The sequence below is a fragment of the Zalophus californianus genome, chromosome 10 (assembly GCF_009762305.2).
Source record: "Zalophus californianus isolate mZalCal1 chromosome 10, mZalCal1.pri.v2, whole genome shotgun sequence".
NCBI classification, from domain to species: domain Eukaryota; kingdom Metazoa; phylum Chordata; class Mammalia; order Carnivora; family Otariidae; genus Zalophus; species Zalophus californianus.
This window is the reverse complement of record NC_045604.1, coordinates 73,045,392-73,073,147: the sequence shown is the minus strand read 5'-3', so window position 1 is coordinate 73,073,147 and position 27,756 is coordinate 73,045,392. Positions and strand designations below refer to the sequence as shown.

Below are 27,756 nucleotides of genomic sequence, written 5' to 3'. Positions count from 1 at the left end.
TTTGACCTCAGCTTGGACCCTCCATACCTAGCAAAACTAAAGCCTTTCCCATTCTGTGCATGTTCACAGAACACACAGCACCTAACGTCAGTGAGCATTGGTTGAATAAATGAAGGAAGGAAGACGCGCCTTGCTCGGACGGATGCCCTGGTGCTGCGAGGGCGGGAGGGAGCGTTAACTGGGTCCTTCCCCTAACCTCATGCCACTCTTCCGCAGGACAAAACCCTCCCGGGCCCTCCTACGTGTCCTGCCTTAGCCGAAGCGCCTCCGCTCTCCGTGACGTCACCAGGGACCGTCGCGTGTCGCCAGAAGCTCCGCCCCGGCGCTGACCTCATGGCTCCGCCCCTCGCCCTGACGCCCTGCTCCAAAGCCTACCCGCCTCCTTCTGACAGACGCGCGACCGCGAGCTGCGGAGGCGTGCGTTCCTGCCCCTGCGGTCGCCGCGGGTGCCGCGGGGACGGTGAGTCGCCTGGGCCGCTGGAGACAGTTTCCGGTGGAGCCCCCCGGGAGCAAGGCTTGGCGCTCCCGGCGCTCGGTGGGGAGGAGGGTGACCTCGGACCGCTGAGCCCCCAGCCCCCGCCTGCGCGGTGCATGTCGGACACTGTGGTCTCCCCGACCCGCGGAGCGCGCCTGAGGCACAGGGACGGACTACATCTCCCAGAGGTCTTTGAGCGGGCGGGGGGCGGTGTGTGCGCAAAGCCCCGCGGGGCCGAGGGTCTCGTCCTCCCAGCGCCTGGACCCCGGCCTGTCTCGGCGTTGGTTCGGCCTCGGGCGCCTGGCCTCCCGAGGTAAAGGGTCCCCGGGGCGGCGCAGCGAGTCCGTCGCCTCCTCCCCCGGCACTGATGCGATCCAGAGCGGCCCTCGGGGTTTTGACGTCGCACCGTCGCTGGGTTGGCCAGTGACCCGCGGGGCTGCGGTTACAGTTTGGCCAGGCCCGGGCGGGGCGCCGGGGTCGGTGCCTTGGGGGCTGCCGGCCCGCTCCTCGGGGTTCCGCTTATCACCCCTCCCGCATCCCCTGTAAGGAAGGGTGGGGAAATAACATCTCCAGCTTCCGCGGCGGCTGTTTCGTCGAGGAAAGCGGGTCGGGAGGAGGGTCCCGGGGACAGAGGAGCCCCTGCTGAGCTCCTCGGTGACCTTGGCAGGCCCGAGGGGCCCGCGCGCCTCTCCCTCCCCGCCCGTCCCCGCTCGGCGACGTCTGTAAATCTCTGCGCCCGCACTCGGCCCGCACGCGCCGGGGCTGGCGGGGAGGCAGTGACCAGGCCTGGCTTCGGGTCCAGCTTCGTGCAGTCGAGGACCTTGGTGTAGTTGAACCCACGGCGTCTTCGAGCCCAGCTTTGGGCACTTCTTCGTAGGTGTGTGCGTTTCTGTTTTTCTCTAAATGTTCCCAGGAGGCTTCTCAACAGGTGTCAGGTAAGGAGCTAGCGGCTCGGAGTGTCTCTAGTGTGGGTCTCAGATCCTCTGCCTCAGAATCACCAAGGGCTGATTCCTGGGCAGCTGCTCCCCCCATCCCCCACCCCGAAGGTTCTGATTCAGCAGTTATGGGATGTGGCCAGGACTGTATTTAATAAGCTCCCCAGATAATTGTCAGTCACATTTGGGGTTGAGAGCCTTTATCCTAAAGTGAAGAGGTTGGAGGTCCTGGAGCATAGCACTTATACCAGTTTTGTATGTAGAGTGGGACCTGCTGCTGGGCATGCAGTGCCTAGGCAAGTGTGACCTCTCTCCTTGGCACTTTCTTACCTCGGGGCTGACTTAAGAGTTGGGTAGGGAGAGGCATGCCAGCTCTGCCTTGTCTGCAGCCCCACATTTAATTATGAAGAATTTTAAACACGTAAAAGTTGAAGAAACTTTACACTGAATGCCAGTAGACCGCCACCTAGAACGCACAACATTTTATCGTATTGTCTCAAACCTAACTCTTGTTTGTTTAGGTTGTCAAAGTAAGTGTAGACATCAGTCTGTTTTCCTCCCAAATAATTAAACGTGCATATAATTAAGCAGACTCTTAGAATTTTTGCTTATTGTTTTTTAACCAGTAGAAGCCCTGGGTATTGAAGGGTTATCTCTGTCTCCCATCCCTGAGGAGCTGGAGGAGTTTGAAAGTTTTTCCATAGTATGGGCCTCTGGAATCAGGAAGGAACTTTACATGTGTTCTTACAGAGATTTGAAAACAGTAGGCCATGGCTCTGAAGTCACAAAGTGCAGAAACATGGAATGTGTGATGTGCAGTAATACTTAAGGGAACAAAAACGTTTTGAGGGAGTGCTAATGAAATGTATCCCAATAGTCAGATTGCCCCAGCAGGTCTCGGTGACACTCAATAATATAAGTTGTCAGCCTGCATACTCTGTTGCTACTCTTTACAGTTTAAGTTTGCCTGGTTTGAATCTGCTAGTTCCGTGTATTTTCTCAGGCTCCAGGGGAACAGGGCTGCATAGCCCCGTTGACAAGCTTTGAGTCCCTTGGGCTGAGGTACTGTGTTCTGTAGGCACAAACACCAGCCCTTAATCCTGTTCAGTTGTCTGAGAGGGAGAGGAGACAGGTCTGTAGAAATTCATCTCCAGCTTCAGCAACACTCTTCAAAGGACATGCACATCTGTTTATTCATGGAGGACACAGGGAAATGTGGTAGAGTCATGGCACCTTATACTGATGTCTCTGTCCTTATGTGAAGGAAAACTGTCATGCTGGTGAGAAGGCAGCATGCAGGGGGAGCTCTGCAGATAACGGAGGCCCTTAGTGCGGAGGAGACCCAGGCTTGCAGGGCTGGCACGAGGGTTATTAGGCCTTCACAAAGGGACTTGGAAATGGAGTGTGCAGAATGGGAATGTGCCAGTTTCTAGAACCCCACAGAGGGCTTCCGGCTCCTCATCTCTGCAGTCAGGACTCTCCCAGGCATGTCTCCCCAGGAGGTGGTAGAGGCTGCATTGCAATTTAGTGCTGCAGAGGAGAGGGGGCCCTTGATCTGGGCCTGTGGCAAAGCCTCTCCCCCCAGAGAGGGCAGCCCACCCAGGGAGATGCAGGTCTGGTCGCTGTTGAGGCTGCAGACCAAGACCCTCTCCTGCTCTGTGAGTTACCAGGTTCTGGTAATAAAGGTGAGGTCCTGGGACCAGTACTGTCTAGACTTGGCAGACCACGTTGGTGGCACTTCTGTCGCTTCCAAGCTGTGTGACAAGGCGTTTGCCCTGCCAGAACCTCACTTGCTACATCTGTGATAGGTGAAAAGCAACACCCAGGTGAGATGAAGACCTGTATCCACTCATGCGGAGAGGCTAGGGTCCCCTAATGTTAGATGAAGTAAAACCAGCACAAAACCACGCAATGCAGGGTAAGGAAGTCCAGTGACATTCTGAGTGTTTCCATAAAAGTGGTTGTGATGTGTTTGGTGATGTCGGATCAGTTTTCCAGAAAAACGTTTCTCATCATCTTTTTGGTTCTCCTGATCTATGGGTGCTGTGAGCTCCTTTGTGATCTGGCCCCTGGGTGAACCTGCACCATCGATTCTCACCACAAGGAGTTGTCATGAAGGTCCAGTAAAAACTGGATGCGCTGGAAACGTAATGTGTTCCCTACGTGTTGATTCAGTCTGAATCCAGATCTATTCCAGTGTTTGTGTTTTCCCCTGAAGGAGAAACAGAGGAAGGCAGAAGTAGGTAGAGAAGGTTGGAGGGTTGTTCTGGGTTGGGGTTTGAGAATTCTAAGCCTTATTACTATGGGAGGAAGTGAGACGTGTCGTGGTTCTAGGCAGCATTAAGAGCAACAGTCTTACAAGCTGGGGAGGCAGCAGGAAGGCAGTTGTGTTTGCAGGGGCTGCTCTTTGGAAGTGCTCCAGGTCCACTTGGCAGCGCCCGCACCTGTGCTCCGTCCTCGAGGGTCCTTGCAGCAGCGGGGGGGCCACACTGGCATTGGTCTCGCAGCCGAGGAAACAGAGTTAGTGAGTGGTTTACTGAAGATTGCCAGATACGGGCACAGCAGGGCTGAAGGGAGTGAGGCTGAGGGGAATGTGGGCTGTCCCCACCCCATCGTGGAAAGTGCTCCATGGAGTTGACTGTGACTCTAAAAGGGGGTCTTCTATCTGAATTTTTGGACATAAACCGAGCACGTTCATCCCTGGAAGCCAGGGACTCCATCTCTGCTAAGGCTGTGTTCTGCCCCAGTGGCTGTGGGTGGTGGGCATTTGGACAAGAAACAGCATGGGAAGCCTAGTTAGGCTAACCCCAACCCTCACGGACTCGCTTATTCAACGCACCTATGCCAGGGGCTGAGCAGGGCCTGCAGGGCCACTGGTGGGAGAGCCCCCCACCCCCAGCGTTCTCTAGGTGGGAGGTGAATGAAGTGTGGGGGAGTCATGGGGAAGGCTCGGGTTTGCTGGAAAGGCAGGGGTTGGAGGGCAGGGGGAAGGTGTGTGGAGGTTGAGGAAGGGTCTGTGGAAGGTCCTTTGGTAGGGGTGAGGTTTGGTTTCTTTGGAGAAGAGCGGATTACAGTCTGGGTGGCTGCAGTAGGTTGTAGTAGAGAGATGTGGAACATGGGGCCAAGTCTAGACTTTAGCCTTTAAACCTTGAGCAATAGATGAGAGAGTGGATCTGAGACCTTTTTGAACCATGGCATTGGCAGGACTTGCTGACAGGTCAAGGTTTAAGGGCCAGAGAAGAGTCTGGAACATCCATCTTCGTGGCTGGGGTACTGTTAACAGCACAGGGCCTATGGGACAGGGAAGAGCCCCTTCCCAGAGTACCAGCCAGACTGCATTACTTATCCACCCAGTGACAGCGAAGGTTTGATGTGCTGCTTGGGGCTATGGAGACACTGGCCCCAAACCCCATCCCTGCCCTCTGGGAGCAGCCACTCTGGCCTGGGGAGGCTGGGCCCTTGACCACAGTGTTCTCTTTCCCCTCTGCTTACAGTGACTCTTTTGTCCCAGACCAGGAATCCCTGCCCTCCTGCCTGCAGGGCCCACCCGGTGCCTGAAGCCTCCCCAGTGCCGGGACCCACAGACGCCCCTTCTCTCACCAGGAGCACCTGCTGTCATGGGTTCTCGTTTGGATTTTGCCAAGTATCTTCTGTAAATTTTTCTTAGGTGTGAGTTAGCTTCCTAGCTGGATCTGCAGCTCCCTGAGGGCTGGGGCCACAAAATGAGTGACCTCCATAGAGGGGCCCATGAAATGTTGGCTGAATTAAGGAGTCAAGAACCTGAAGGCTTTTTAAACAGGTAGTCACTTGAAAGAAAGAAAAAACAAACTTGGATAGTGATGGCTCTGCTGAATAAAACTGGCTTTTCCTAGGCCCAGAAGAATTCTGTACTGCTCCAGGCAAGAAGGCCCCCTGTGACCCCTTGTCAGCTCTTGGACTCTGGGCCATTCTGTACTGCCTGAGGCTCAGGCCTTATCTCTGTCCCTGTGTCGTCAGGCTCAGGTTACACGCATTTCTGTGTGCATTTACCTGCTTTATTTGGACAGCGTATGATCCACGCCATGACCCAGTTCTCTGTGGCTCCAGTCCAACTGGCCACGAAGAAACCATGCCTGCTGGAGGTGGGGGCTGAGAACTGACGGTCCCCCACCTCTAGCAGCCACCTCTTGATATCAGGACTTTGGGGGCCCACATTCGTACACCAGACATAGGGCAGGAAGTGGAGAGCCGAGACACAACTGGACGGCCTGATTTCCTGAGCCCTCCCTCTTGCTCGGGGAGTAAAGTGGACGTCCTTTAGCGGCTTGAGGACCTGGCCTCCCTTCCCTCAAGGGCCAGTCCCTCTTCCCTCAGCTCCTCCCACTCTCCTGGCACCCACGCCACCCAACCCCCAGCCCCCAGGGGGTTGAACGTGCAGGCACATTCTAGGCCTCTGCACTTAACTCTTTCTGCCTGGACCTTCTCTCCACAGCTGTGCACGTGACCTGTCCCATCTTGGCCTGAATGCTCCCCACTCTGAGAAGCCCGCCCTGTTGAAAATTGCATCCGTGCAGCGCTCACTCCCTTCCCTGATCATCATTCCTCTATGGCATGCGTCACTGTCTGACAAACTGTATACTTGACCTGTTTCTGTGTTATAACCCCCAAGCCCCCTGCAAATGTAAGCTCCACGAAGACAGGTTTTTCCCCACCTTCAGGGCCTGGGCTGATTCAGAGCGTGTGCCGGTTATTTATGTGTTGAGTGAAATTGTGTCCTGTGCCTGCATTTCAGCTGTCCTGGCTTTGGAAGGGCTGGTGAAGTCCTGAGGGGTGGGGAGCGGAGTATACATGTGTTCTGGCACTCCCTGCAGCACAGGTGAATAGAGGTGAATTGCCAAGCGAACATTCAGTGGCTAGGGTCTAAAGTCAGCTGGTAGAGCAGACACCTCAGGGTCCAACTGCCCTGTAGAGTCCTTGAGTTGCCTGTGAGCTCAGAGGTGTGCAGGAGCTGGGCCCCTGCGCAGACGGCATGCGTGTCCCTGAGTTCCAGTCCCCTCCCAAGCCCTGCCATCTCCAAGGGAAAAGCAGGGGGCCTGGTTGGGCTCACTTCAGTCGTTTCTCTTTTTTGTTCTGGCCATGGTGAAATCCATGCACACTCCCTTGGTGGAATTCCAGTGTGCAAAAGCCCTTTGTTGGGAGTGTGAGATCCTGCTTGAGGATAGTTTGGAGAACGTGTGAGAAAAGAGGGCTGAGACCGGTGCATCTAATGCGCATGGGGCATGAATCAGGTCTCCTCTCCGAGCAGCTGGGCTGGCTCCTGTCAGAGAGCAGCCGGGGGTGGGCGCTGCTTGTCTTGCCCACTGCCGTCTCCGGCACAGCACCCTGCCTCTGGGGGGGTTCAGTAAATGTCTGAAGAGTCATGAATGTCAGCTGAGACTTCGGACTTCGTGATCTCTAATGCCATTTCTGCCTGGAAGGTGGTCTCTAGGTGTTTGAATCATAGAGAAATCGCACGTGACCATAAATGAAGCAACCGCAGATATTCCATGAGCTCTCATTTTCCCAAGGAGAAGATTCAAAATAGTTCTTCTGTCCCAACTGGCATGAGTAAGCTCTCTGGGTCAGATGTGCGTTAGAGTGATAGGAATCTGAACTTCCATATACTCTTCTGTGTCATGTAATTTGAACCACTGACCTGATTTGTTGCTCACTCACACGTCCCAGAGCACTTTGTTCGCACTCTTCCCTTTCTCCACTGTGGACATCATGTTGTGGTCATGGACGCCGGCCCCACGTGCTCAGCAGCAACAGCTTGTCCAAGTGCCCCCAGCCCCTGGGACGCTTGCACTGGAGAGCGTAGCCCTGGAATGTTCTCTTGTCTCAGGTTTTATTCCACTGGTCCTGCAACATAGCTTCTTACCGTGCTGTCTACGGCAACACCCAACCACTGCAGTGGGCTCCGGGAACAGTGATAAATCTGTGACATGTCTGCTGGTTTTTGGCTTTTTTCTTTTGACTGATGCCATCCGGGTGACCTCTGGAAGCCTGTCACACTGGTACTGGTGAGGTTGCTGCAGCTCCTGTTCTCCATCCAGCTGTTCTCTGTTTAACTGAGAGAACGCTCTGTAGCATGAAGGATTTAAACGATGTACAGAAACGTCCTCACTGTTGGGTGGGGAGACCTGGGCCAGGCCCGGCTGCCGGCTAAGCTCCCCTCCGGGACCAGCAACGGTGGTACAGGGTTTGTGTCTGAAGTAAGATTCTTCCAGCTGGATGGCCATGACGACAGTGGCCAAGTGGCTTGGTTGCACGAAGGGCCTCGTGCTTTTAGCTGGGTCACAATGGTATGTCTTGATCTCAGATAACTGATTAAAATGGAGTCAAGCCAAAGACTGCTTTGTCAGCTTAGTGGAGGCAGAGGTTAGGACTTTTTCTTTTCATGGCTTCATTTTGATTGCCTGAGTGATGGTTTTTGAGACTCATCCTGCTTCTAAAATTAGTTGGCCTTTTAGTTCCCAAGCCCTGCCCACCTGACAGGTGCAGATGACTTGTTTCTTCACTAGTGGCTCCAGCTGTATCTGTTTTCCTCCCTTTGCTGCTCGTTCTCCTCCTGTGTCCAGCTCCGGAGGCCCTCCTGCCTGGGAGGCACCTCTGAAGGTGGAAGAGGTGCTGGACCACAGCTTGGAGGCCTGGGCCGAACTCCCCGCAGCTGCCCCGGCCGGCGGCCCCGCCCCAAGCACAGCTCTATTGCCCCGTCTGTCTCCGCTTCATGTGTGTCTGCTGGGCTTTTCTTACCTGCCCTCCTCTGCCAAGTGACCTCGTGCCGGCTGTCCCGGCAGGGTCTCCGAGGCCAGAACTACCTTGGATGGTCTTTATGTTCCAGCTTCACAGATCTAGATCTTCAATTTTACCGGAGTATGGTGAGGTGACCTGAGTTAGAGAACGGACGCATGCTACCAGACTCACATGAAACCAATATAAAGACCGTAACACCACTTTAGGAGAGAAAACTGGTAAATAGTCCCTGCGTTTGCTTCTTGGACTATTGCTTTTCCCGGAGAGTATAGTCAGAGGCACCTTTCTGGACTGAGGAGGAATACACATAAATTTAACACAATTACCATGAGCCTTTTTGAGGAAAGAACCAGTCAAAGGAGCTGCCCATCCTAGAAAAACTAGAAACTACACATGCCAGTTTCTATATATGTATCTGTATATAAACAAATGATCCAAAATCTTAACATCCAGAGAAAACAATTAACATTTGGTGTGTAATACGTATGTAAACATGTACTTTTAAAGTAGAATCCCTACACATACTGGTTTTACAGTGCAATATCAAGACCATCGTTCTGCCTACAAAAATGGGTCTATATCGTTTTGGGGGTGAATACAGTTACATTATGTAGGTAACCAGGGGGGTAACCAGTCCCTTTGGTGGAACAGAAGACATTGGTACATACAGACATTTGCCTGTAAATCTTTGCTCACATGCTCACTTAGCTCTAAGAAAAATGTCTTGAAATGGAATTAATGAGCCAAATAGAATGTACAGATAGCAGAATTGTCCTCCAGAGTTGTCGTGCTAACCTGCTCCGCTGTGGTCCGTTGCTCTTTTTTTTTTTTTTTAAAGATTTTATTTATTTATTTGAGAAAGAATGAGAGATAGAGCGCACAAGAGGGAAGAGGGTCAGAGGGAGAAGCAGACTCCCTGCCGAGCAGGGAGCCCGATGTGGGACTCAATCCCGGGACTCCAGGATCATGACCTGAGCCGAAGGCAGTCGCTTAACCAACAGCCACCCAGGCACCCTTGTCTGTTGCTCTTGACACTCGGGGAGTCAGAGTGGTTGGCCAGGACTTTGACAAGAATTCAGTATGACATAAATTGTTATGATTGTTATTATCATCACAGTTCCTAGAAATCTTACTGCTTTTTAGTTTAGAACCATTCTTTGAGTTCTGTCTGCCTTTTGATTTTGCTTCTAAGAGCAACCAGTGTATTTTTTCTCTCTTTTTAAATTGTGTACTTCTTTCTCATGCTCTGCTTGCGGTTCCTAAATACCAGTGATACAAGCAAGAATTTGTTTATTGAACACTGTGTGGCCGGCTCTGCACTGTGTGCTCTTCACACACAACCCCACTCAGGCCTCATCATGCCTCTGGAAAGCTGGGGAGCCAGATGGCTGGCGTGGGACCGAGCGCCTGGGCACCCACAGGTGAGGATTCTGTCCTGTCAGCTGACGCCATGACCAGGGCTCAAGCCTCCTCTTGGGGCCATGGGCTTGGGCTGGTGTAGTAGCTTCTTGGAGCCGTGATACGGATCAGGGAGGCGCGTTCAGGCCGGGTGGGACGAGAGGCAGATGGGAAAACCAGATCTGCTTTCTGGTCCTTTCTGTGTCTTAACTTTAGCTTGTTTTGAAGTATTTAGAATTCCCATGGCATCAGATAAGCCTGTGTTCACATGCGGTTCATAGCCCCCAGTGATGCTGTCTGAGGGAGGGATTACCTCTCCCGTCCTGCCTCCATCAGTAAGAACAATGGAAAATGGACCACAGGCAGGATTTCCCAGGCCCTCCAGGGCTAGAACTTGGCAGACCTAGGGGCTGCTCAGTGAACCCATGTGGAGGCCGCAGTGTCAGCTCAAGAAAGCCAAGTCAGTGGGAAGTCCGTAATGGGAGGCTTTCAGTTATGGACCACTTGTTGGCATACCTTCAGCCTGACTAGCACTATTTCTAAGGATGCCTGCTTCCTTCTTTGTTAATAATCTGGAAATTGACCAATCACAAGTAATTTCTGGCTATAGTGTGTTTGAGAATTGCTGGAAAACTAGCATTTCCGTTTCCCTTTGATTACTGGAATTAGGTCTGGCTGTATTTAGTAGGAAACCTGAAGTTACCAACTAAAACAAGTTTTGTTTCTTTCTCACATAGAAGACATGAGAAGTGGTCACTTCAGTGCTGGCATGGTATCTCTGTGGTCGTCCCGGGCCTGGGCACCTTCTGCTGTCCTTAGTATGGCTTCCATGCCCAAGGTCACCTCATGGTCAAGCATGGTTGCAGGCGCTGTCACAGATGTATTCCAGGCAGTAGACAGGAGGGCAGGAGGACGGAGGGTCCCCCTGGCCAGGATGGCACCTTCCTGACAGTCCTTACAGCACTCTGCTTGTGACTCATTGGCCGGAGCTTAGTTATGTGGTCACAGGTGACTGTAGGAAGGGCTTGGAGCGTCTTAGTTAAGACCCTGTTGCCCTGAATAAAAACGGAGTGTGGTGCTCTAGGTAGGGAAACTGAGGTTCAGAGGAATTCAGTAACTCGTCCAGGGTCATACAGTCTATCATGGTGGGCAGGATGCCTATGAACCCTGTGCTCTCAAACTTTATTGCTGGTCAAGGAAGGAAGTTGACGGCTTTGTTCCTGAAGACTGAGTGGTTGTGGATGGGGGCACCACTCAGGAGAGTGGGCTGGGAAAGAGGAGGGCTGGGGCGCTGCTGTGGGCTTCCTGGCCTGTGATCCTCATCCTGCCTCTTGGCCCAGGTCCCCCGTGGGGGCCCATGGTCTGTGTGCTCTGGTGGAGCAGCCCCTGTGGCCAGGTGCCCCTGAAGCAGATGGGCAGCTTGAGCGTGAGCTCCAGGCTTGTGACCTGCCCCCCCCGCCCCCCCACCGCGGGTGCAGCCTCCTTCCTTCAGTCTGTGACTCACCGTCCAGCCGCTCTTCACATCCCCTCCTTTGCCTGCTGGTCTCATTAATCCCGCCTCCTGGCTTGCTTAGAGAGACGTTCCCTGATCCCAGACCAGGTCCAATTTTCCTTTGCTTTCAAAGTCTCCTCCACTTCTGCATGCCACTGGTCACACTTTTCATTATGTTTGGCATTTCTGGTGTGATGATTTAATGCCTGTCTCCCCCTACTCGATTTTAAGCATCTGGAAGGCAGGGATCGGGCTCTCACTTCCTGCCACACTGTACAACTACCATCGTGAAGAGACAGGTGGTTATTCCCAGAAGAAGCGCCGTCCTCCCTCCAAGGGCCTCTGTGAAGTGGCCACCACACAGACTGTTCTTAAATCCGCTCCTGGGAAGTTGGAGAACAGGACAGTATGTGGTGTTGCCCAGGGTGTCAGTGCCCATCCCTGGCAACCAAGTCTCCCAGTCAGTGACACCTCATATTGCCTGGTCCTTACGTGGCTTCTGCACATCCGTGTCTCTGTTCTCACACAGGCCCCAGGGGTGGGCGGGCGGGATATGGATGATGCAGTCACCTATGGGCCAGTCCTCCTGTGAAGGGACTCAGCAGGGGCCAGGTGGGTTCTGCTTCTCCCCTCCTCTGGGTGGCCAAGAGGACCCAAGAGGGTGTTTGGCTTTTACTCTGGGCCTCCAACCGTTCCTGAGCAGTGGGAGGCTGTCGGCAGTGTAGAAAACTGTTTTTCAGTTTCCCCAACAAGTCCTGCCTTTGGCCAGCCACCTGGAACCTGTGTCCTGGGGACTGAGGAGCCCCCTGAGGCCTGCTGACATCCTAGCGCTGTGGCTGCTGGGAAGGTGAGTTCCTCTGGAGAGAGGCCCCTGGGAAAGGTGGTCCTGCAGTTGCTGTTGCCTGGCCACCAACCTGCCACCACAGTCTCAGGTAGACACCCAGAGTCTTGGGGCGGAGCGCCTTTGCCAGGGCCATTACTGACCGTAAAGTTGCCCGAAAGGAGAGTTGGCCCTGAGGAGGATTGCTGGTATCTCTGCAGGAGTCGCGCAGAGCAGGTGGCCTCCACTTGGCTGTGTCATGGATGAACTCTGCTGGGTGGGCTGCTCAGGTGGGGTTTGATTCCAAGTGTCCCCGCATCCTGTGAGGAGCACATACCAGGACCCCCACAGTTCGGGGGGAGGTGCTGAAGCTGCTGTGGCAGAGACCTTGATGCCTGTTTTGTTTTCCTTCCTGATGGAAGTAGGTCACAGTAAATGGTGCTATCAGCAGGTGCCGTTTGTCCCATGTTCTCATGTGCTGGGTCCGGAGCTGCTGCTCTGGGTATTTTGCACACACTAGTTATTTTAAACCTTGCTCCCACCCCTGGAGGTAGGCATGATTACCTCTGCTTCCAGATGAGGGAGTCTGAGGCTCAGTGAGGTCACGCAGCTACTAAGTGGTGAGCTGGGTCCAAGCTGGTCCGATGCTTCCTCTCAGGCCGGGCACACCGCAGCCTGGGCCGGGGCCGGGGCCAGGGTGCAACACCAGCAAGCTCAGAGGCTCACCAGGACGGGCCGCTCTGGGTCTCTGTGGTGGTGGAGCCCCTCATGGTCTTCGGGGCCGCCTCTAGCACAGCAGGGGCCGTGTCCTGGGGGCTGCCAGGGGGCTGAAGGTCAGGACTCTTTATGGCAGTGCCGTTCTCACCATGTTGGCCACCACATCTGTGGTGCAGAAGCATCGAGGACCGAACTGCTGTCTGACTCAAGGCAGAGGCACCAACCTGGGCTCATCATCTTTGTGATGATGCTCATCACACTCACAGGTCTCATTTAAGAAAAAGCAGTAAAAAGGATTTACTGTGTTAAATCATCTTGACCCTCAAGTGCACATCTCTACTATTCTGTGTGATGAAACATGAGACCTACATCACGCACCTGCGGAGTATGACAGATGCCTCAGGGAAAGCACATGCACAGTTGTTTGAATTGTGAGCTGAACTAGCTTTCTTGTGAAGCTCCAGATTTACTTGAACAACTGACACACAAACTGTGGTTATTCACACTTGGGGACTTAGTGGACATTCTCTTGAAAATGAACAGTGAGCCCACTAAAGGGGAAACCGCTGACGTTTGTTTTTGTAAATGTCACCAATGATAAATTTGTTAATCTACTTGTTCCCAATGATGAAACTGGGAACTTTCAAGGGAAAGTTAGAATTTTGGGAAACTTGTATCTGCTACCGTGAGCTTAACAGCTTCCCAGTAGTTAAAGACTTTTCCGATGAGATTGGTGGTGATGCTAGCAATGTGATTTGAGTGGGGGGAATATATAAGACACATGAGCGCTGTTCTGTCTTCATAATCGGGGCTCACATTGTGAACCTGTGTTTTCCAGATGACCCATGTGTGCTGTTAGAAACCATGCATGGGTAAAAGCCATTCCAAATGCAAGGTAGACGGATGAACTATAACATAACAGGAGGAAGAATTCATTATGCATTCAGATTCCGTATTGTACTACCCCATCAGGTTTGGGTGTGGTATGGGAGAATGTCCACAGTTCCGTACCTGAAGAGACTCTTCAAACGCCCCTCCCATTTCCAGCTGCTTTCTTTGGGAAGCTGGGTTTTCTTCACGTACTTCAACCCAGACACCGTAGCACGACAGACTGGGTGCAGGAGCAGATAGGAGAATCCAGCAGACTTCCCATAAGGGAAGTGAAAAAGGGTTGCAGAAATGAGAAACAATGCCAGCTGTCTCATTATTACAGTTGTTTTGGAAGGTAGTTATTTTAACTATACTGACATGTAATGAGTTTATTGATGTTTTTAATGAATTAATACTTTTAAGAAGCCCTCACTTTTTATTTCTAATATGGTAAGTGTTGATAGATATAACCCACAAAAACAAAACCTTTTTAGAGTCCTCAATAATCGAGTGTAAAGGAGTCCTAAGACCCAAAACATTGGGGAACTGCTGCCCTAGCAGATCCTGGGGGACACTGGTGTCAGAAAGTTCTCCTTCCAGGCACTGCCCTCACTGCCTTCTGCCTTCACCTCTGCCTCATCCCCCACCCCGGGCGCCCCCCCTCAGCCCTCCAGGAATGCCCACTCGTGCACAGATGGAGCTTAGCATCAGACTGTCCCTCCCTGCCCTCCCGGTCTGTGCCTTCCTCCAGAAGGGAGTGTCAGTGTGTGTCCCTGGCAGGTCATGTGTGGTGCAGCAGGGGTATCCCTTGGCTGTGTGCGGGACCGACCGTTCAGACTGCAAAATTGGGTTTGCAGCTGTGGCTGCAGCCGGGAAGGAGTGTCTCCTGCTGGCCTGGGCCCAGGCCCTCCCAACTCCCATGGGCAGCCCGCCTGGGCTGCCGTAGGCTGCTGCCAGTTGGCCCAGCTTTGGATCAACAGCAGCTCTCTGCAATGAATGATGAATAGTTGGGAGCCAAGCAGAACGCCAGAGGCCTTTCCCAGGGCCCCAAAATCTTTGCTTTTAAGTCCTCTCTGGGATGTGGGGGGACCCAGAGGAGAGCCACTGAGCTCAGTGCACAAGGAGGTGGAGACCCCCTGCCTCCTGTCACCAGGGATTGAAGTTGCCCATCTCAGCTCTGTCCTAAAATTGTATTCTTTTCAGAAATTTTAGTTCTGCAAATACACAGATACCTTTTTGTTTAAAATATGCGTGTGTAAGTCTGTAATGACAGAAATCCTCACCTCTCTTGACCGTTGGCTGCCGAACTTCAACCCCAGAGACGATGATCCTTGTGTCTGGGGTGTTTCTTCCCCATCTCTCTTTTATAACTGTGCACACAGAACTATCCACACCTGGGTGGGCTTTGCTCTTGGGGGGATGTAATTATAATTCATGTGCCATACAATCCACCCTTTCGAAGTGTACAGTTCAGTGGCTTTCATATGTTGGAAGAGCTGTACTGGCATCACTACTGTCTAATTTCAGAGCCTTGTCATCCCCTAAGTAGACCTGTGTTTGGACCCAAAAGTGCTCTGCTCCCCTGCCAGGTACTGGGCACCTGCTGTTGTCACCACTCTGCACGCAGCCTGGCCAGGAGGCAGGGGTTCTAGTCCCAGGTCCCAGGAAGACTGAGGCTCAGGGAGGGTCTGTGACTCACCCAAGGCCACCAACTTCAAGCCCAGGGCTGTCTGACTCCAGAGCGCCACACTCTTCATGTTTGCCCTGTTTTCCCATTAACTGATGACTGACATGGGGTAAATCCTTTCCCCCCTGTGAATGGGAGAAGTGGGTGGGTTCTTGCCTTCCTGTCCTTGGAGCTGTCATTGTCAGTAGCTGCTTAGAGTATTGTGTTGGATGCAGACGGGGCCTGGGATGGGGCGGGGGGCAATAAGGCAGTTTTGCTTGTTTCATGGCCCCACACCCTAAAACCCATAGCAGGCACCTCAGGACGTCATTTCCTTCCTCACACCTGGGGAAACTCTCTCCTGGTCCCACCAGTTCATCCGAGGAGAAGGGCTGCTCTGTGACACGGCTGAAGGTGGAATGGGGCTTCCAACATTGGGATGTGGAGCAGAAGTTTACATTTTGCAGTGGACCTGCGCTGAGTGCCGAGCAGGGCCCAGCTCTAGGGGCTGCTGGTCCAGCAGGTGGCACTCAGAATTCTGCTGGACTGGGATCCTGGGGGGCTCAGTCGGTTAAGCATCTGCCTTCAGCTCAGGTCATGATCCCGGGGTCCTGGGATCGAGTCCCACATCGGGCTCCCTGCTCAGCAAGGAGCCTGCTTCTCCCTCTGCCTGCCACTGTCTCTCTCTCTCTGGTAAGTAAATAAAATCTTTAAAAAAAAAAATTTAAAAAGAATTCTGCTGGACTAAGGAGGGGAGCTGTGGGCAGCTTTGCAGAAAAGGGCCTGGGTCTATGTTTGGCAGCCCCCAGAGGCCCCAGCATCTGCCGTCCTTGGGAAAGTGAGATGAGATCGCGGGCAGTGGGTCTGCAGAGAGATGTGAAGACAGGCTTCATCTTGTTTTAGGGTGACTTGAATAATTCTAAGTAAGACCACAGTGGGTGCTAGTTAGGCTGTGTTGGTTGTGGGCGCAGGGGCCAGTTTGGGCCTCAAGTGGCCCCATTCTGTCTCCCAGGAGGCTAAGGAGCATGTATAGGCCTGCCCTTGCCTCTCTTTTGCCAGAGACCACTCAGGACCCTCTCTCCTGGGCATACCACCCCCTGTCCCTTGGGGCTCCCCTACGTCTGCCCCCAGATCTCCAGGGCCTTACTGTTCCCCTTACAAGGGCAGGCTATGGCCCTTTCCATTCTAAGGGTTTTCTTGCTAATCTCCTGGACACAGGCCTGTGGTAACAGCATGGAGAGGCTGCAGGCACAGGGTATCTGTTGGACGCCACTGCACCTTCTCAAGTATCTTGAGCCTTCTAACTCATCAGCCACCTGGCCCATGCTGCCTCCCTGCCCTGGCAAGGGTCAGGACCATTACTGGCAGGCTCGCCTCATCCTGAAAATGCAGTCCAGGGGACATTGATCTCCTCTGTCAATTTGACCCCTGAGGCTCCTGTGCCCGGGTGCCATCTAGTAACCTCCACTCTTCACGCATTTCCAGATACTGATTAGTTTCAAATAGACTTCCAGCCTCTGGAAAGCAGCTGTCTCCCAAGGGCCAGTGGCTTCTAAAGTAGGAGCCATTGGGACTGGGGCAGTGGCATGTCACTTTTATCCAGGACTAAGTGGGAAGTTCCTCAGCATCCCCAAAACTGTGCTGAAAAACTGGTAAGCAGGAATTTAAAAGCTCAAAGAGAAATCGTTGAAAACACCTAAAACGCTATTGTGAGGCCATGTGACCCTGGGTGTGACATGAGCTGTGTTCACCTTCTCTAATGTGAAGATGTTAGCAGGGCTGCCCCGTAAGGGCTGAGGAGGACAGTTGAACACCCGTAGCAAGCACCCCAGGGGTGTCAGGATTATTGCTTCTCTAGGTGCATACTCAGTACCATCTCTTGGACTTCTGCAGTCCTCAAGAGGCATGGAAGATCCATGTCCCCGGAATACACTGCCCTTGCAGCCTGCATGGGATGAGCGTCTGACCCACGTACCTGCACTGTTCCACTGTGACAGGAGAACTTCATGTAAGAATTTTCCTTCTTGGGGCGCCTGGGTGGCTCAGTCGGTTGAGCATCTGCCTTTGGCTCGGGTCATGATCTCAGGGTCCTGGGATCGAGCCCTGAGTGGGGCTCCCTGCTCAGTGGGGAGTCTGCTTCTCCCTCTGTGCTCTCCCTCCCTCTCTCTCAAATAAAATCTTTAAAGAAAAAAAACCAAAACAAAACACTTTTCCTTCTTGTGTAATGTGCTATGGTTCACTGAGAGCGCTTCTCCCGTGTGGAGTGCAGCCCACGCCCTGGTGTTCTGGGTACCCCGCTCTGTACCCTCACACCTGTGTGCTGCTGGGGTCAGCACCTCATTGGCTGGCCAGCTGCTGAGCGGTCAGCTGGATCTCCAGTTCTGAGAACCAGAAGTGGCAACATCTATTCATCCATAAAATCCTCTGGGCCCCAGGGCAGCCCCATTCAGTGCGACAGACTTGGGAGGGTTTTCAGGCGATTATGTTTCTTCACAGTTCACATCTAAGAGATGGGAACAGGAGACTGAGAGGCATGTTTTGGCTTTCCAGGGCTGCATGCTGACTTCACTGAGCTTCCAGGACTGCAGGCCTGCCTCTCCTCAGGGGAACTGCAAACTGCGGGGACTTGGGTCTTGCAGCCCCTTCCATAGCCTCTAGTTACCAGTGTGGCAGCGCCTGCGCAACAGCAAAGTTGCCAGGGTGCCATCTCAGGTTCCACATTTGCATTTGTAGCGTCATTTGAGCAGTGTGCATTTTTATTGGAAAACTGTTTTGCTTTTAGATGTGTGATTTTTTTAAAGATTTTGTTTGAGAGAGAGCGCACAGCAGGGGGAGAGGGAGAAGCAGGCTCCCAGTTGAGCAGGGAGCCCAATGTGGGACTTGATCCCAGGACCCTGGGATCATGACCTGAGCTGAAGGCAGACACTTAACCTGAGACACCCAGGTGCCCTGACATGTGATTTTTTTTTTTAAAGGTTTTATTTATTTGACAGCACAAGCAGGGGAGCGGCAGGCAGAGGGAGAAGGGGAAGCAGGCTCCCCGCTGAGCAGGGAGCCCAACGTGGGGCTCAATCCCAGGACCCTGGGATCATGACCTGAGCTGAAGGCAGACACTTAAGCGACTGAGCCACGCAGGCGCCCTGATTTTTCTTTTTAAAGATCATAGCATTCTTAGTTTTTATTGCACCTTAGACAACATAGTTTTATGGCACGCCCCTTGGTTTTATATTGGGAGGCACTCGGGGAACTAAGGGTTGAATTCCAGAAAAGTTCACAATTCATTCTTCAGAAACCTCTCTCCTTCATTTTTTCCCCTAAGATTTTATTTATTTGAGAGAGAGCATAACTTGGGGGGGCGGAGGCAGAGGGAGAAGTAGACACCCCCACTGAGCAGGAAGCCTGACATGGAGCTTGATCCCAGGACCCTGGGATCATGACCTGACCTGAAGGCAGACGCCCAACTGACTGAGCCACTCAGGTGCCCCAACCTCTCCCCTTCATACTGAAGTGTCCTGCCCCCCGTCTCTGCCACAGTTGACAGCTCCAGAAGGCAGCTGGAGGATGGGTGTGGAGGGGAGGGGAGACGGAGAAGCAACAGGTGTGCTGGCCGAGGGAAGCTGTGGAAGCAGGTGGTGGCCCAGTCAGTGGCTGGCGTCCATGTGGCACACATCAGTGCCTGCTCTAGGTACAGAGGTTGGCTCAGTTGGGTGGATACCATAGAAGGGCTTTGCCCTGTGTGCCAGGCTTGTACCATCATTATGATGGCAGAATTCCAGAAGTAGAATCTTGTGCTCTAGGAAACCGGAACTAGATGTGTTGATGAAAAGGCAGGCCATGCTTGCATCCTCAGAGGGTGGTGCTAGTGGTATGTGCCCTCTGGACACGGAGGGGCCGGGAGGACCCAGGCTAGTTCCTCTCTCCTAGCACCGGAAAATGCTCCAGTGGCTCACCAAGCACAGTGCACCTTTTCTTCCTGGCGGGATTCCTGGTGAGCTGGGGCTGAGATGGACAGTGGTACCACCTGTGGCATCCCACATGCTGGTAGGATAGGAGTCTGTGACAGGTGCTGGCCCGTATTCTAAGACACTCAGCAGGATACACAGTTTTCCTCGGAAGTATGACAAGCCTCTTTCTCTGCCATCAGGCGGGTGCCTGGTGGGCTGGCAAGGATCTCCGGGCCCAGCACACACAGCCAGTCCTGCCTGGAAGGGGACTTTGTGTGATGTCCCTTTGAGGCTCTATAGCTTCCCTTCATCGTGCGCTATTGAAATTCACCTGCAGGCAGGGGTGGGTGGGAGAGTCATGCAGAGTCCTACACTCAGCTCTACCTCTTTCTCTTACATGCCACGTGACCTGGGTAAGTCCCATTTTTTCTTGGCTTTCATGTCTTTGAAGGATTATTATAAGTAGCAACTCAGAAGAGAAGGTCATAATATATACAAGCACTTGTGACATGTTCTGCTTCTTGGTGGTCAAAGAAATAAGTACCGACTGTCATTTTAACATTACAAATTAATGATAACAGTAGTATCCAAAGTGTGTACTATAAATCGCCATCATCCTTCTCAAAGGCACAAAATGGCCATACCCTTTGACCTAGTAATTTCATTTCTGGCAAGTTTAACCAAAGAAAATGATCCAAGAAAGGGAAAGAGCATTAGCCAGAGGTTTTCCCTGTTGGTGGTGGTGTTGGTTTTTTTTTTTTTTAAAGTAACAAGCATTCTAAATGCTTTAATAAGGGTTGGTCAGGTAAACAGTGATGAGCCCATTTTAGGGAATATTAAAATTGATGGTCATGGGGTCTTGCAAGACGGACAAAATATATAGGACACGATGTTAAAACTGTCACAACAGCAAGTATATAAAAATACACATGACTACATACAGACGGGCAGGGGCATGCAGGGAGACTAGCTGCATTAAGGTGGTGAGATTGAGCAATTTTATTTTATTTTTTAATAAGTTTTATTGACATAATAATCCACCTATCGTATGATTTCCCCATTTAAAGTGTGCAATTCACTGGTTTTTCATATAGTCACAGAATTGTATAACCATCATTACAGCCAGTTTTGGCACATTTTCATCACCCCAAAAGGAAACCCCGTATTCATCATTCTGTCTGCCCCCACCCCCCCCAAGCCCATGACAACCACGAGTATGCTTTCTGTCTCGATTTGTCTGTTCTGGGCGCCTCACATAAGGAGCACACCACATGTAAGCTTTCTTGTCTGGTCTCTCTGAGCGGCCTGTTTTCCAGGTTCATCCAGGCTATAGCAGGCTCATTCCTGGTCATGGCTGGGTACGTTTCCACTGGAGGCGTACACTACAGTTTGTTTATCCACTTGCCAGTGGTTGGACACCTCAGTTGTTTACACTTTTTGGCTACTATGAATAATGATGCTGTGAACATTCATGTACAAATTCTTGTGTGGTTTTCAGTTCTCTTGGGTGCGCACCTAGAAGTGGAACTGCGTCATGTGGTAACTGTGTTAGCACAGGGACAGCTGCCGGCCATTTCACACACCCCCACCCGCCCCCAGCAGTGGGAGAACTCCTGTGTCTGTCTCCACATAATACTTGTTACTTTCTCACTGTAGCCATTCTCATGGATATGAAATGGTACCTTATTGTAGTTTTGATTTGCATTTCCTCTAGGCTGAGTGTTCAGCTTCTTTTCAGGTGCTTATTAGGCTTTTTTTTTTTTTTAATCTTTGGAGAAAGGTGTATACAGATCTTTTGCCATTTTTTAATTGGGTTGTCTTTGTTAATGAGTTAGAGTTCTTCATATATTTTAAATACAAGTCTTTTAGCAGATGGATCTGTAAAACTTTTCTGCCGTTCTGGGAACTGTCTCCACTTTCTTGATGGTGCCTGTTGAAGCCCAAGGTTTTGTTGTTTTAACGATTTTATTTATTTGAGCGTGAGTGAGCAAGAGCAGAGCAGGGGCAGAGGGAGAGGAAGCAGACTCCCCACTGAGCACAGAGCCCGATGTGGGCCTCCATTCCAGGATCCTGGGATCACAACCTGAGCTGAAGGCAGCTGCTTAAACAACTGCACCACGAAGCCCAAGTTTTTAATTTTACTGACATCCAGTTTTTTTCTTTAGTTGCTTGGACTTGATCTCTTGGGCCCTGCCACTGATCTGTGACATTTAATAAACATAACTGACTCCAGGCTCCTTCTGCTCTGGTGGCATTCTTAACTTCCCTCTAGCGGGGCTCTCGGATGGAGCTGCCCTGGGAGAGCTGCTTTCACTGTGTGTCTCTTTGTACTGTTGAGAATTTTTTCTGATTCATACTATTTTCAGTTAAAAAAATTAACTGAGCTTCACTTCAAAATGCTACTGATTTCAAACCTTCTATGCTGAACAGTGAAAGGAAGTGCCTTACTAAGGGAGACAGGATGCTGACCCAAGGCAGGAAGGCCCCCTGGTTTCCTGCGTCTCCCCTAGGGCCCAGCAGCAGGTGCTCAGTGAGCCTTGGGAGGGAAAGAGATGAGGGAAGTGTTTCACTCTGTGTCTTCCTTCCCATCCTGTCCTCCACAAAAACGGGGCAGGGGCCCTGCGTGCACAGCTGGCTCTAGAGCTGCTGGGGTGGGGAGAAGCCTGTTCTCCTTCCTTCCTGCAGTAGGTGTGGGTCTGTGGGGGCTGGTGTGAGCCTGGAGCGGACAGGACCTGCAGCCGTGAGAGGGGAAGCGGAGCTGAGGAGTTGGCGGGCAGGCGGCTTGCTGCTATGCCGGTGGGAACCACCAGCCAGATGGGGTGGGGTGTGTTGGCTGTGCCTCTCGCCCTAGTGCTGAGGCTCTGCCTGTTGTTCTCCCCCTCAGGACAGCTCCCTAGAGCCCTGCGTGTCTGCTCAGGCCGCCAGTGGAAGGAGCCTGTCCTGTCTTCCCCTTCTGAGTACTTGGGACTTGAGGTAAAAAGTCTCCCAGATCCTCTCCCACAAGCATAGTGCTCTGGCACTGAGGCAGCCTCCTGCCCTGGGGGAAGGGTCTGCCTTACCAGCTTCTTTCCTCACAGGGCACCCTTGCCTTCTGGCTTTGACACAGGAAGCGGGGATGATGGTGGATGGTGGCGGCTCTGGGCCTGATTATCCTTGGTGATGGTGGGAGATCTCCAAGGCCTAGAGGGAGCCCGCTGACTCTAAACCGCTCTACTGAAGGAATCCGTCCCAGTCCACGAGCCCTGTCCCCACCCAGAGTGCAGAGATTGACGTGGGGGCGTGAAAGGCCACCTGAGTTGCTGGGGCTCAGAGAGCCATCACAGACCCACGCGTGACCAGCATGCAGGGGCTGGGAGCTTAGTTCATGTCGTGGCTTTCCTTCCAGGCCCAGAAGCAGCAGAGATGTCCAGCGAGCCACCCCCTCCTTATCCTGGAGGTCCCACAGCCCCCCTTCTGGAGGAGAAGAGTGGAGCCCCACCTACCCCAGGTAGGGTTCAGTGTTCCTGGCGGTCCTGTCCCTTGTGCCTTGCCCCTCCCCGCTCCTAGGAGCTGGTGCCTGGAGCAGCCCTCCCAGCGACTCTGCAGCCACCGCCCTCTGAGCTCCCTCTCCCTGCCCTTCTCTGTCCAGGCCGTACCTCCCCAGCTGTGATGCAGCCCCCTCCGGGCATGTCGATGCCCCCGGCAGACATTGGTCCCCCACCCTATGAGCCACCGGGTCACCCAATGCCTCAGCCTGGCTTCATCCCCCCACATGTGAATGCAGATGGCACCTATATGCCTCCAGGTAAGTAGGAAAGGGGAGCCCAGGGGTCTGCCCAGTCCAGCATCCAGCGTGTTATCTGGGCTGCCGTCCAGCCTTTGCTGCAGGTAGGTGGTCCTCCTGCCCAGTGTTTTCTCAGGGCTGGGGGCGTTGATTGTGGGTGTGGATGGAGGACATGGGAAGGTGTCCTAAAGCAAAGCACTGCTGTGCAGGTACTGTGGGCAAGCCACATGAGCCCTGCGCCCTGCTGGGAGGGGGGCTAGCTCCCGGGAAGGCCCTTCAGGCGCAGTGGCAGGTGCTGACTCGTGGGTGCTGTGGGGGCCTCTCCCTGCCAGGGTCCTGAATCCATGGGAGGCCTGGGCTCCTGCTCAGCCAGCAGTTCTTGAGGATTCCTCAGGCCAAAGAAAGGCCCAGGGCTCTTGCATAGGTGGCCCCAGGTTGAGGTGGGCCAGTCCCAGTATTTCAGTGCGGGATCTGACGCTGGTGGGGCCAAGAGCCCTGTGTGCATAAGAGAGCTGGGCTGGTGAGTGGCAAGGCTCTCCCTCCTGTGGTTGAGGTCCCCTGCATGTCAGAGGCAAGGAGCAAACACATCAAATTGAGACCGAGGAGAGATTAGGCCTTCTTCCTGGCTCTGCCATGTCTGGCTGGGCCAAGTAGCTTCTCTGTCTTGGTCTCACAGGGCAGGGAGAATGTAGATGGTCACCTTGGCCCAGGGCCCGGTCCTAGAGGCCTCCCCTTGTATCCTAGGGGCCACATGGGGCAGGTTTGGCAAGCCAGTAACCTGTCTTTACTCTGTCTTCTGTGCCATTCCAGGTTTCTACCCTCCTCCAGGCCCCCACCCACCCATGGGCTACTATCCACCAGGGCCTTACCCTCCAGGGCCCTATGCTGGCCCTGGGGGCCACACTGCCACAGTCCTAGTTCCTTCAGGGGCTGCCACCACAGTGACAGTACTGCAGGGAGAGATCTTCGAGGGCGCCCCTGTACAGACAGTGTGTCCCCACTGCCAGCAGGCCATCACCACCAAGATTTCCTATGAGATTGGCCTGATGAACTTCGTGCTGGGCTTCTTCTGCTGCTTCATGGGGTAGGTGATGTGGGCGCTTGGGGGGTGGGGGCTGTGCCCACCTGCCGCCAAGCTGGAGTAGGCCTGCATGTCCTCTGTGCCTTCTCTTCTCACCTCCCCGTCTTCCCGGTCTCTGATTCAGGTGTGATCTGGGCTGCTGCTTGATCCCTTGCCTCATCAACGACTTCAAGGATGTGACGCACACATGCCCCAGCTGCAAAGCCTACATCTACACGTACAAGCGCCTGTGCTAACGGAGCCGGGACTGGACTCCCTGCTGTCAGTCTGGCCCCCTGTGCTTTTGCTCCCCTCGCTCAGTGGCTCGCTTCCCTGCTCCCACTTGGGGGTGGAAGCCATTCCACCAGTCCCCTGGAAGTCTTGTCCTCTTTGGCTTGCCCTTCCCTGAGCATCTGACTCTTGCGGCAAAAATTCTGTTGGATTTAAGGCCAAGGGTCAGCAAGTGGCAGGGGAATAGCACTGAGCCTGTGTGTTGCTGGTTTGGTTGGTGTTTATGATCAGGAAGAGAAGCTGTGAAGGGTCTCCTCGCACGGTCTCCCTGCTGGGGTCTCGTTCCTCCATTTCTGTACAAAGTATAGATTTGGTCCTAACTCTCCCTGGGACCAAAAGCAGCCAGAGCAGACCTGGAGCCTGCAGTGGGGCTCTACCTATAGCCACAGTTATTTCTGTCTCCTGGGCCAAGAGTGGGGGAGTGGACCCAAGCAGGACAGAGTCCTAAGGCCTGGCTTTGTTCCTGGGGTGCTAGAGGTGGACACGATGATTAGAAGGATGACTCTGGCTCTTTGAACTCTCAAACTCTTAACACCCTGTCCAAGTGCCCAGGAGTCCCCTGGAGTAAGGGAGAGAGGTGAGCATATCTGCAAAGTCGTGGGATGAGTGGTTAGGCCCTGGCTTGCTAAGAAGGGACTTGCCTCTGGCCCCCACCCAGCTCCCTTTCTGGCCACCCCTCCACAACCCCCGTCTTTGCTAGGGCCAGAAGGAATGCCCAGGAGCCTAACCCATCTGTCCATACCATGTCCTTGCTATGTATCGGCAAGACCTTTGCCCAGTGGCTGGTGTGTTCAAACTAGGACTGGAGATGACAGAGAAGGGGCCTCCTTGCAAGCACACTCAGATCTGTCATGCACGCTCCATGGATCCTCTTCTCAGTAAGTGCTGGGCCCTGGGCCCTGGCTGACTTGCTGTCACTGTGCTTGTTTCAACAGCAGGTACTGCAGCAGGAGCAGCTGTGGCACTGGACTGGGACAGGCTGGGGACAAGGAAGGAGCAGCCCCAAGTGGCGGAAGTGCCCTGGTGGACACCTGCCCTGGGCCTGAGCCCACACTGTATTTCGTGGATGGTTTGTCTGTGAACTTGCTCACGTGGACCGCTGTATCCTGCTGCCGCCCCTCTCCTGGTCTCGCACTGCCACTGCATGGCCTCCTGTCACTGTGAATCATGGCTGGTCTCAGTTTGTAGTTTCTCATTAAATTGGCCCTTTCACTCCCCTGCCCTGGGCCTCTGCTCTCTTGCCTGGCTTCTTTCTTTGAGGGAAAGAGGGTGGGGGCTAGAAGTGGTCTAAGGGCAGGGGCTTGAGTCCTCGGGGTCTTTGTGCTTGTGCTGCACTGACTGCCCAGGGATGACACTAAGTATCTGATTAAACCACACCCAAACCCAGTGTGGACAAGCCGTGGGGTTCTAGCTGTGACTGGGTCGGGGTAGGAGTTGGCTTCACTGCGCTCAAAGGGCACCTTCCTATCTCTGACACTGGTTTCACCTATCTCCATGCCACGGCAGATGCCCACACTGTCTGCAGGGTGGAGCCCCCTGGCTTTAGCTCAGGGTCATCCCACCCTGCAGGCAAATACCCTTGCTCCCTTAAGCAAGACAGAGTCACCGGGGCTGAGGCTTCTGGTCTGAAGGCTAATGGGGGGCAGCTAGTCAGCCCCCAGGTACTGAGCCAGCTCCACCCCTACTAGCCCTCATCTGAACTGTGAAAAATGGGTAGGCTTGGTCAGTAGTCGAAGACAAATGTTTTCCCTGCCATTTAACCCTTTTCTGAATAAAACTTTTGCAGATCCTCAATATATAAAACAAGAAACTGATTCCTATCAATAAAAATATTTAAGTTCACATTTGTATTTTAGACAAGAATTGTTATAATACAAGTATATACTTTTTATCCTTACTTATAAACAAATTGTTTCAAAAAGGAAACCTCCCAGGCACTTCCGAGAGAATCACAAGACCAGATTGTGAGACACGGTGGCTTTGCTCTGGGCAGAGGGCTGTGAGTGACCAGGGGTGTTGGGAGCACAGGAAGAGCAGGAGTGGCTGAGAAGGATAATGCTGGCGCCAGGAAAGAGGGAGGCAGCTGTCAGAGTCCACTTTATTGAGTGCTGTAGCATTTACACAGGTCAAGGGAGGAGATAGGCCACAGCTAAACAGACTCCCCTCTTCTGGAGTTTCTGCTTGAGAGGGTGAGGATTGGCTGTTCAGGACGGAGCTCCCCAGGCCTCTGAGGTAGGGTGCAAGCCACCCCTCCCTCCCACAGAGCTACCGCAGTGTGGGCTTGCTGGCTGCTCTGTTCCCATCAGGGGAAAGGTACCCACCTAAATGCTAACATAAGGAAGTATGAAGGGAAGGAGCCTCAGGGTGAGCAGTGTGGAGGCCCCTGGAGCAGAGCTGGCTCCAGAGGCCCGGGCAGATCTGCTGAGCTGCACTGGCTGCTCCCAGGACCATGGCCTAATGGCTGCAGGAATGGTGGGCCTACAGCCAGCTCAGCGTCTAGTCCACAGAGAGGACGCTACAGGCAGAGGCTTTAGCGTCTGGCCTTTATTGGTTTTCTCAAAACCAGCATTTAAGAAAAGTCACCTGAGGTGGTAGTTTAGTCACCGGTGGAGGTGGGGGCAGGCCAGTGGTCACTCAGGAGGAGGGCGCCAACGTGGTATGATGGGTCCTTCACATGTAGTACCAGGCCAGGAGGCCAGCAACCAGGGCCACACCGGCGGCCAGAATGAACTGCAGGCTGGGCTTACTCAGCACAGCCAGGGCTGTTCGGAAGGGGCAGCTGCTGCCCTCCAGGGCACCTGTGTGGCAGCACCAACAGGGGACATGGCATCAGTGGGGAACATGGACACAACCCACCCCGGGAGGAGAGTTCAGGACAGGCAAGACCTACCTCTGTCTGATTTAGCAGCATAGTAGGGGCATTTACGCACATCTCCTTTCCCATCGTGCACGGGGAGCCCGTCCTCCAGGGTCTCTTTGGCCAACAAGGAGCCAGCCTGGTCCAGTTCATCGAATATCTGCAGGGGCAGGGGATGAACAGCCATCACTTGACTGTGTCCACTCTGCTTTCGGAGAAAAATCTCTTTCTTCCCCCATGCAGAGGGAGCTAGAACTGGTGAGACTTACTCAGGAGGGCAAACCAGTAAGTGAGCAGCCCCAATCAGCAGCAAGGACAGCCACACCAACCCAACACCTCTCTGGCCCAAGCTCTGAGAGGTGTGACCACACCTGTGCCCAGCATCCCACTGCTGCTGACTGTGGTGGCTCTTCCCTGGGCACTGACCAGACAACACAGCCCACAGCTGAAACTACCAGGGCAGAAACAATGAGGAGAGAACAAAAGTGCTGCCCCAAAACACCCTGTGAGCACTGGCACTATGCCATTTTCAGTGGCTAGGTATTTTTAGCAAGAATGACAGAGAAGAACATGTGAAAACTGAGGCCCCACCAGGGCTGACCCATCCTAAGTGGCCCTTGGAGGCTTGCTAATGTCAGACTAAGCCAGTGGGCCTGCACTGGGGCCGGTGCTTCACTGCCCCCAGCCATGGCCA

General features: G+C 53.4%; 2 protein-coding genes across 15 annotated transcripts in view; one reads left to right on the top strand and one right to left on the bottom strand.

Moving 5' to 3' along the window:
• The first annotated feature begins 353 nt into the window (after positions 1–353).
• On the top strand, positions 354–25,445 carry CDIP1 (cell death inducing p53 target 1). 11 transcript variants are annotated; one of them, XM_027609798.1, is made up of 7 exons: positions 354–460; positions 21,976–22,064; positions 22,477–22,578; positions 22,720–22,875; positions 23,665–23,938; positions 24,060–24,196; positions 25,141–25,445. In XM_027609798.1, exons 3-6 carry the CDS (start codon positions 22,494–22,496, stop codon positions 24,169–24,171), a joined length of 627 nt encoding a protein of 208 aa, XP_027465599.1. In that variant the 5' UTR covers positions 354–460; positions 21,976–22,064; positions 22,477–22,493; the 3' UTR covers positions 24,172–24,196; positions 25,141–25,445. The 11 variants fall into 11 exon arrangements, with proteins under 11 accessions (XP_027465599.1, XP_027465600.1, XP_027465597.1 ...); XM_027609793.2 differs by adding an exon at positions 4,922–5,077 and having other exon boundaries at positions 358–460; positions 24,060–25,445; XM_027609794.1 differs by lacking the exon at positions 354–460 and adding exons at positions 678–788; positions 4,922–5,053 and having other exon boundaries at positions 24,060–25,445.
• A 712-nt stretch (positions 25,446–26,157) lies between these two features.
• The window catches only part of HMOX2 (heme oxygenase 2), a 36,162-nt gene continuing 34,563 nt past the window's right edge, over positions 26,158–27,756 (bottom strand). For 3 of the 4 annotated variants that reach the window (XM_027609787.2, XM_027609785.2, XM_027609788.2), the window contains exons 5-6: positions 27,096–27,222; positions 26,158–27,003 (exon numbers count right to left, since the gene is read on the bottom strand). In XM_027609787.2, coding sequence (XP_027465588.1) covers positions 26,876–27,003; positions 27,096–27,222 — 255 coding nt within the window. In that variant the 3' untranslated portion in view covers positions 26,158–26,875. The remainder of the gene's footprint in view (positions 27,004–27,095; positions 27,223–27,756) is intronic. The other variant, XM_027609786.2, reaches the window with a different exon arrangement.

Bases quoted from the DNA above. Each gene is read 5' to 3' on its own strand.
- CDIP1 (XM_027609798.1), top strand. From the start codon at position 22,494: ATGTCCAGCGAGCCACCCCCTCCTTATCCTGGAGGTCCCACAGCCCCC. The intron at 22,579-22,719 runs GTAGGGTTCAGT...TTCTCTGTCCAG, and splicing joins TGGAGCCCCACCTACCCCAG to GCCGTACCTCCCCAGCTGTG. The intron at 22,876-23,664 runs GTAAGTAGGAAA...GTGCCATTCCAG, and splicing joins TGGCACCTATATGCCTCCAG to GTTTCTACCCTCCTCCAGGC.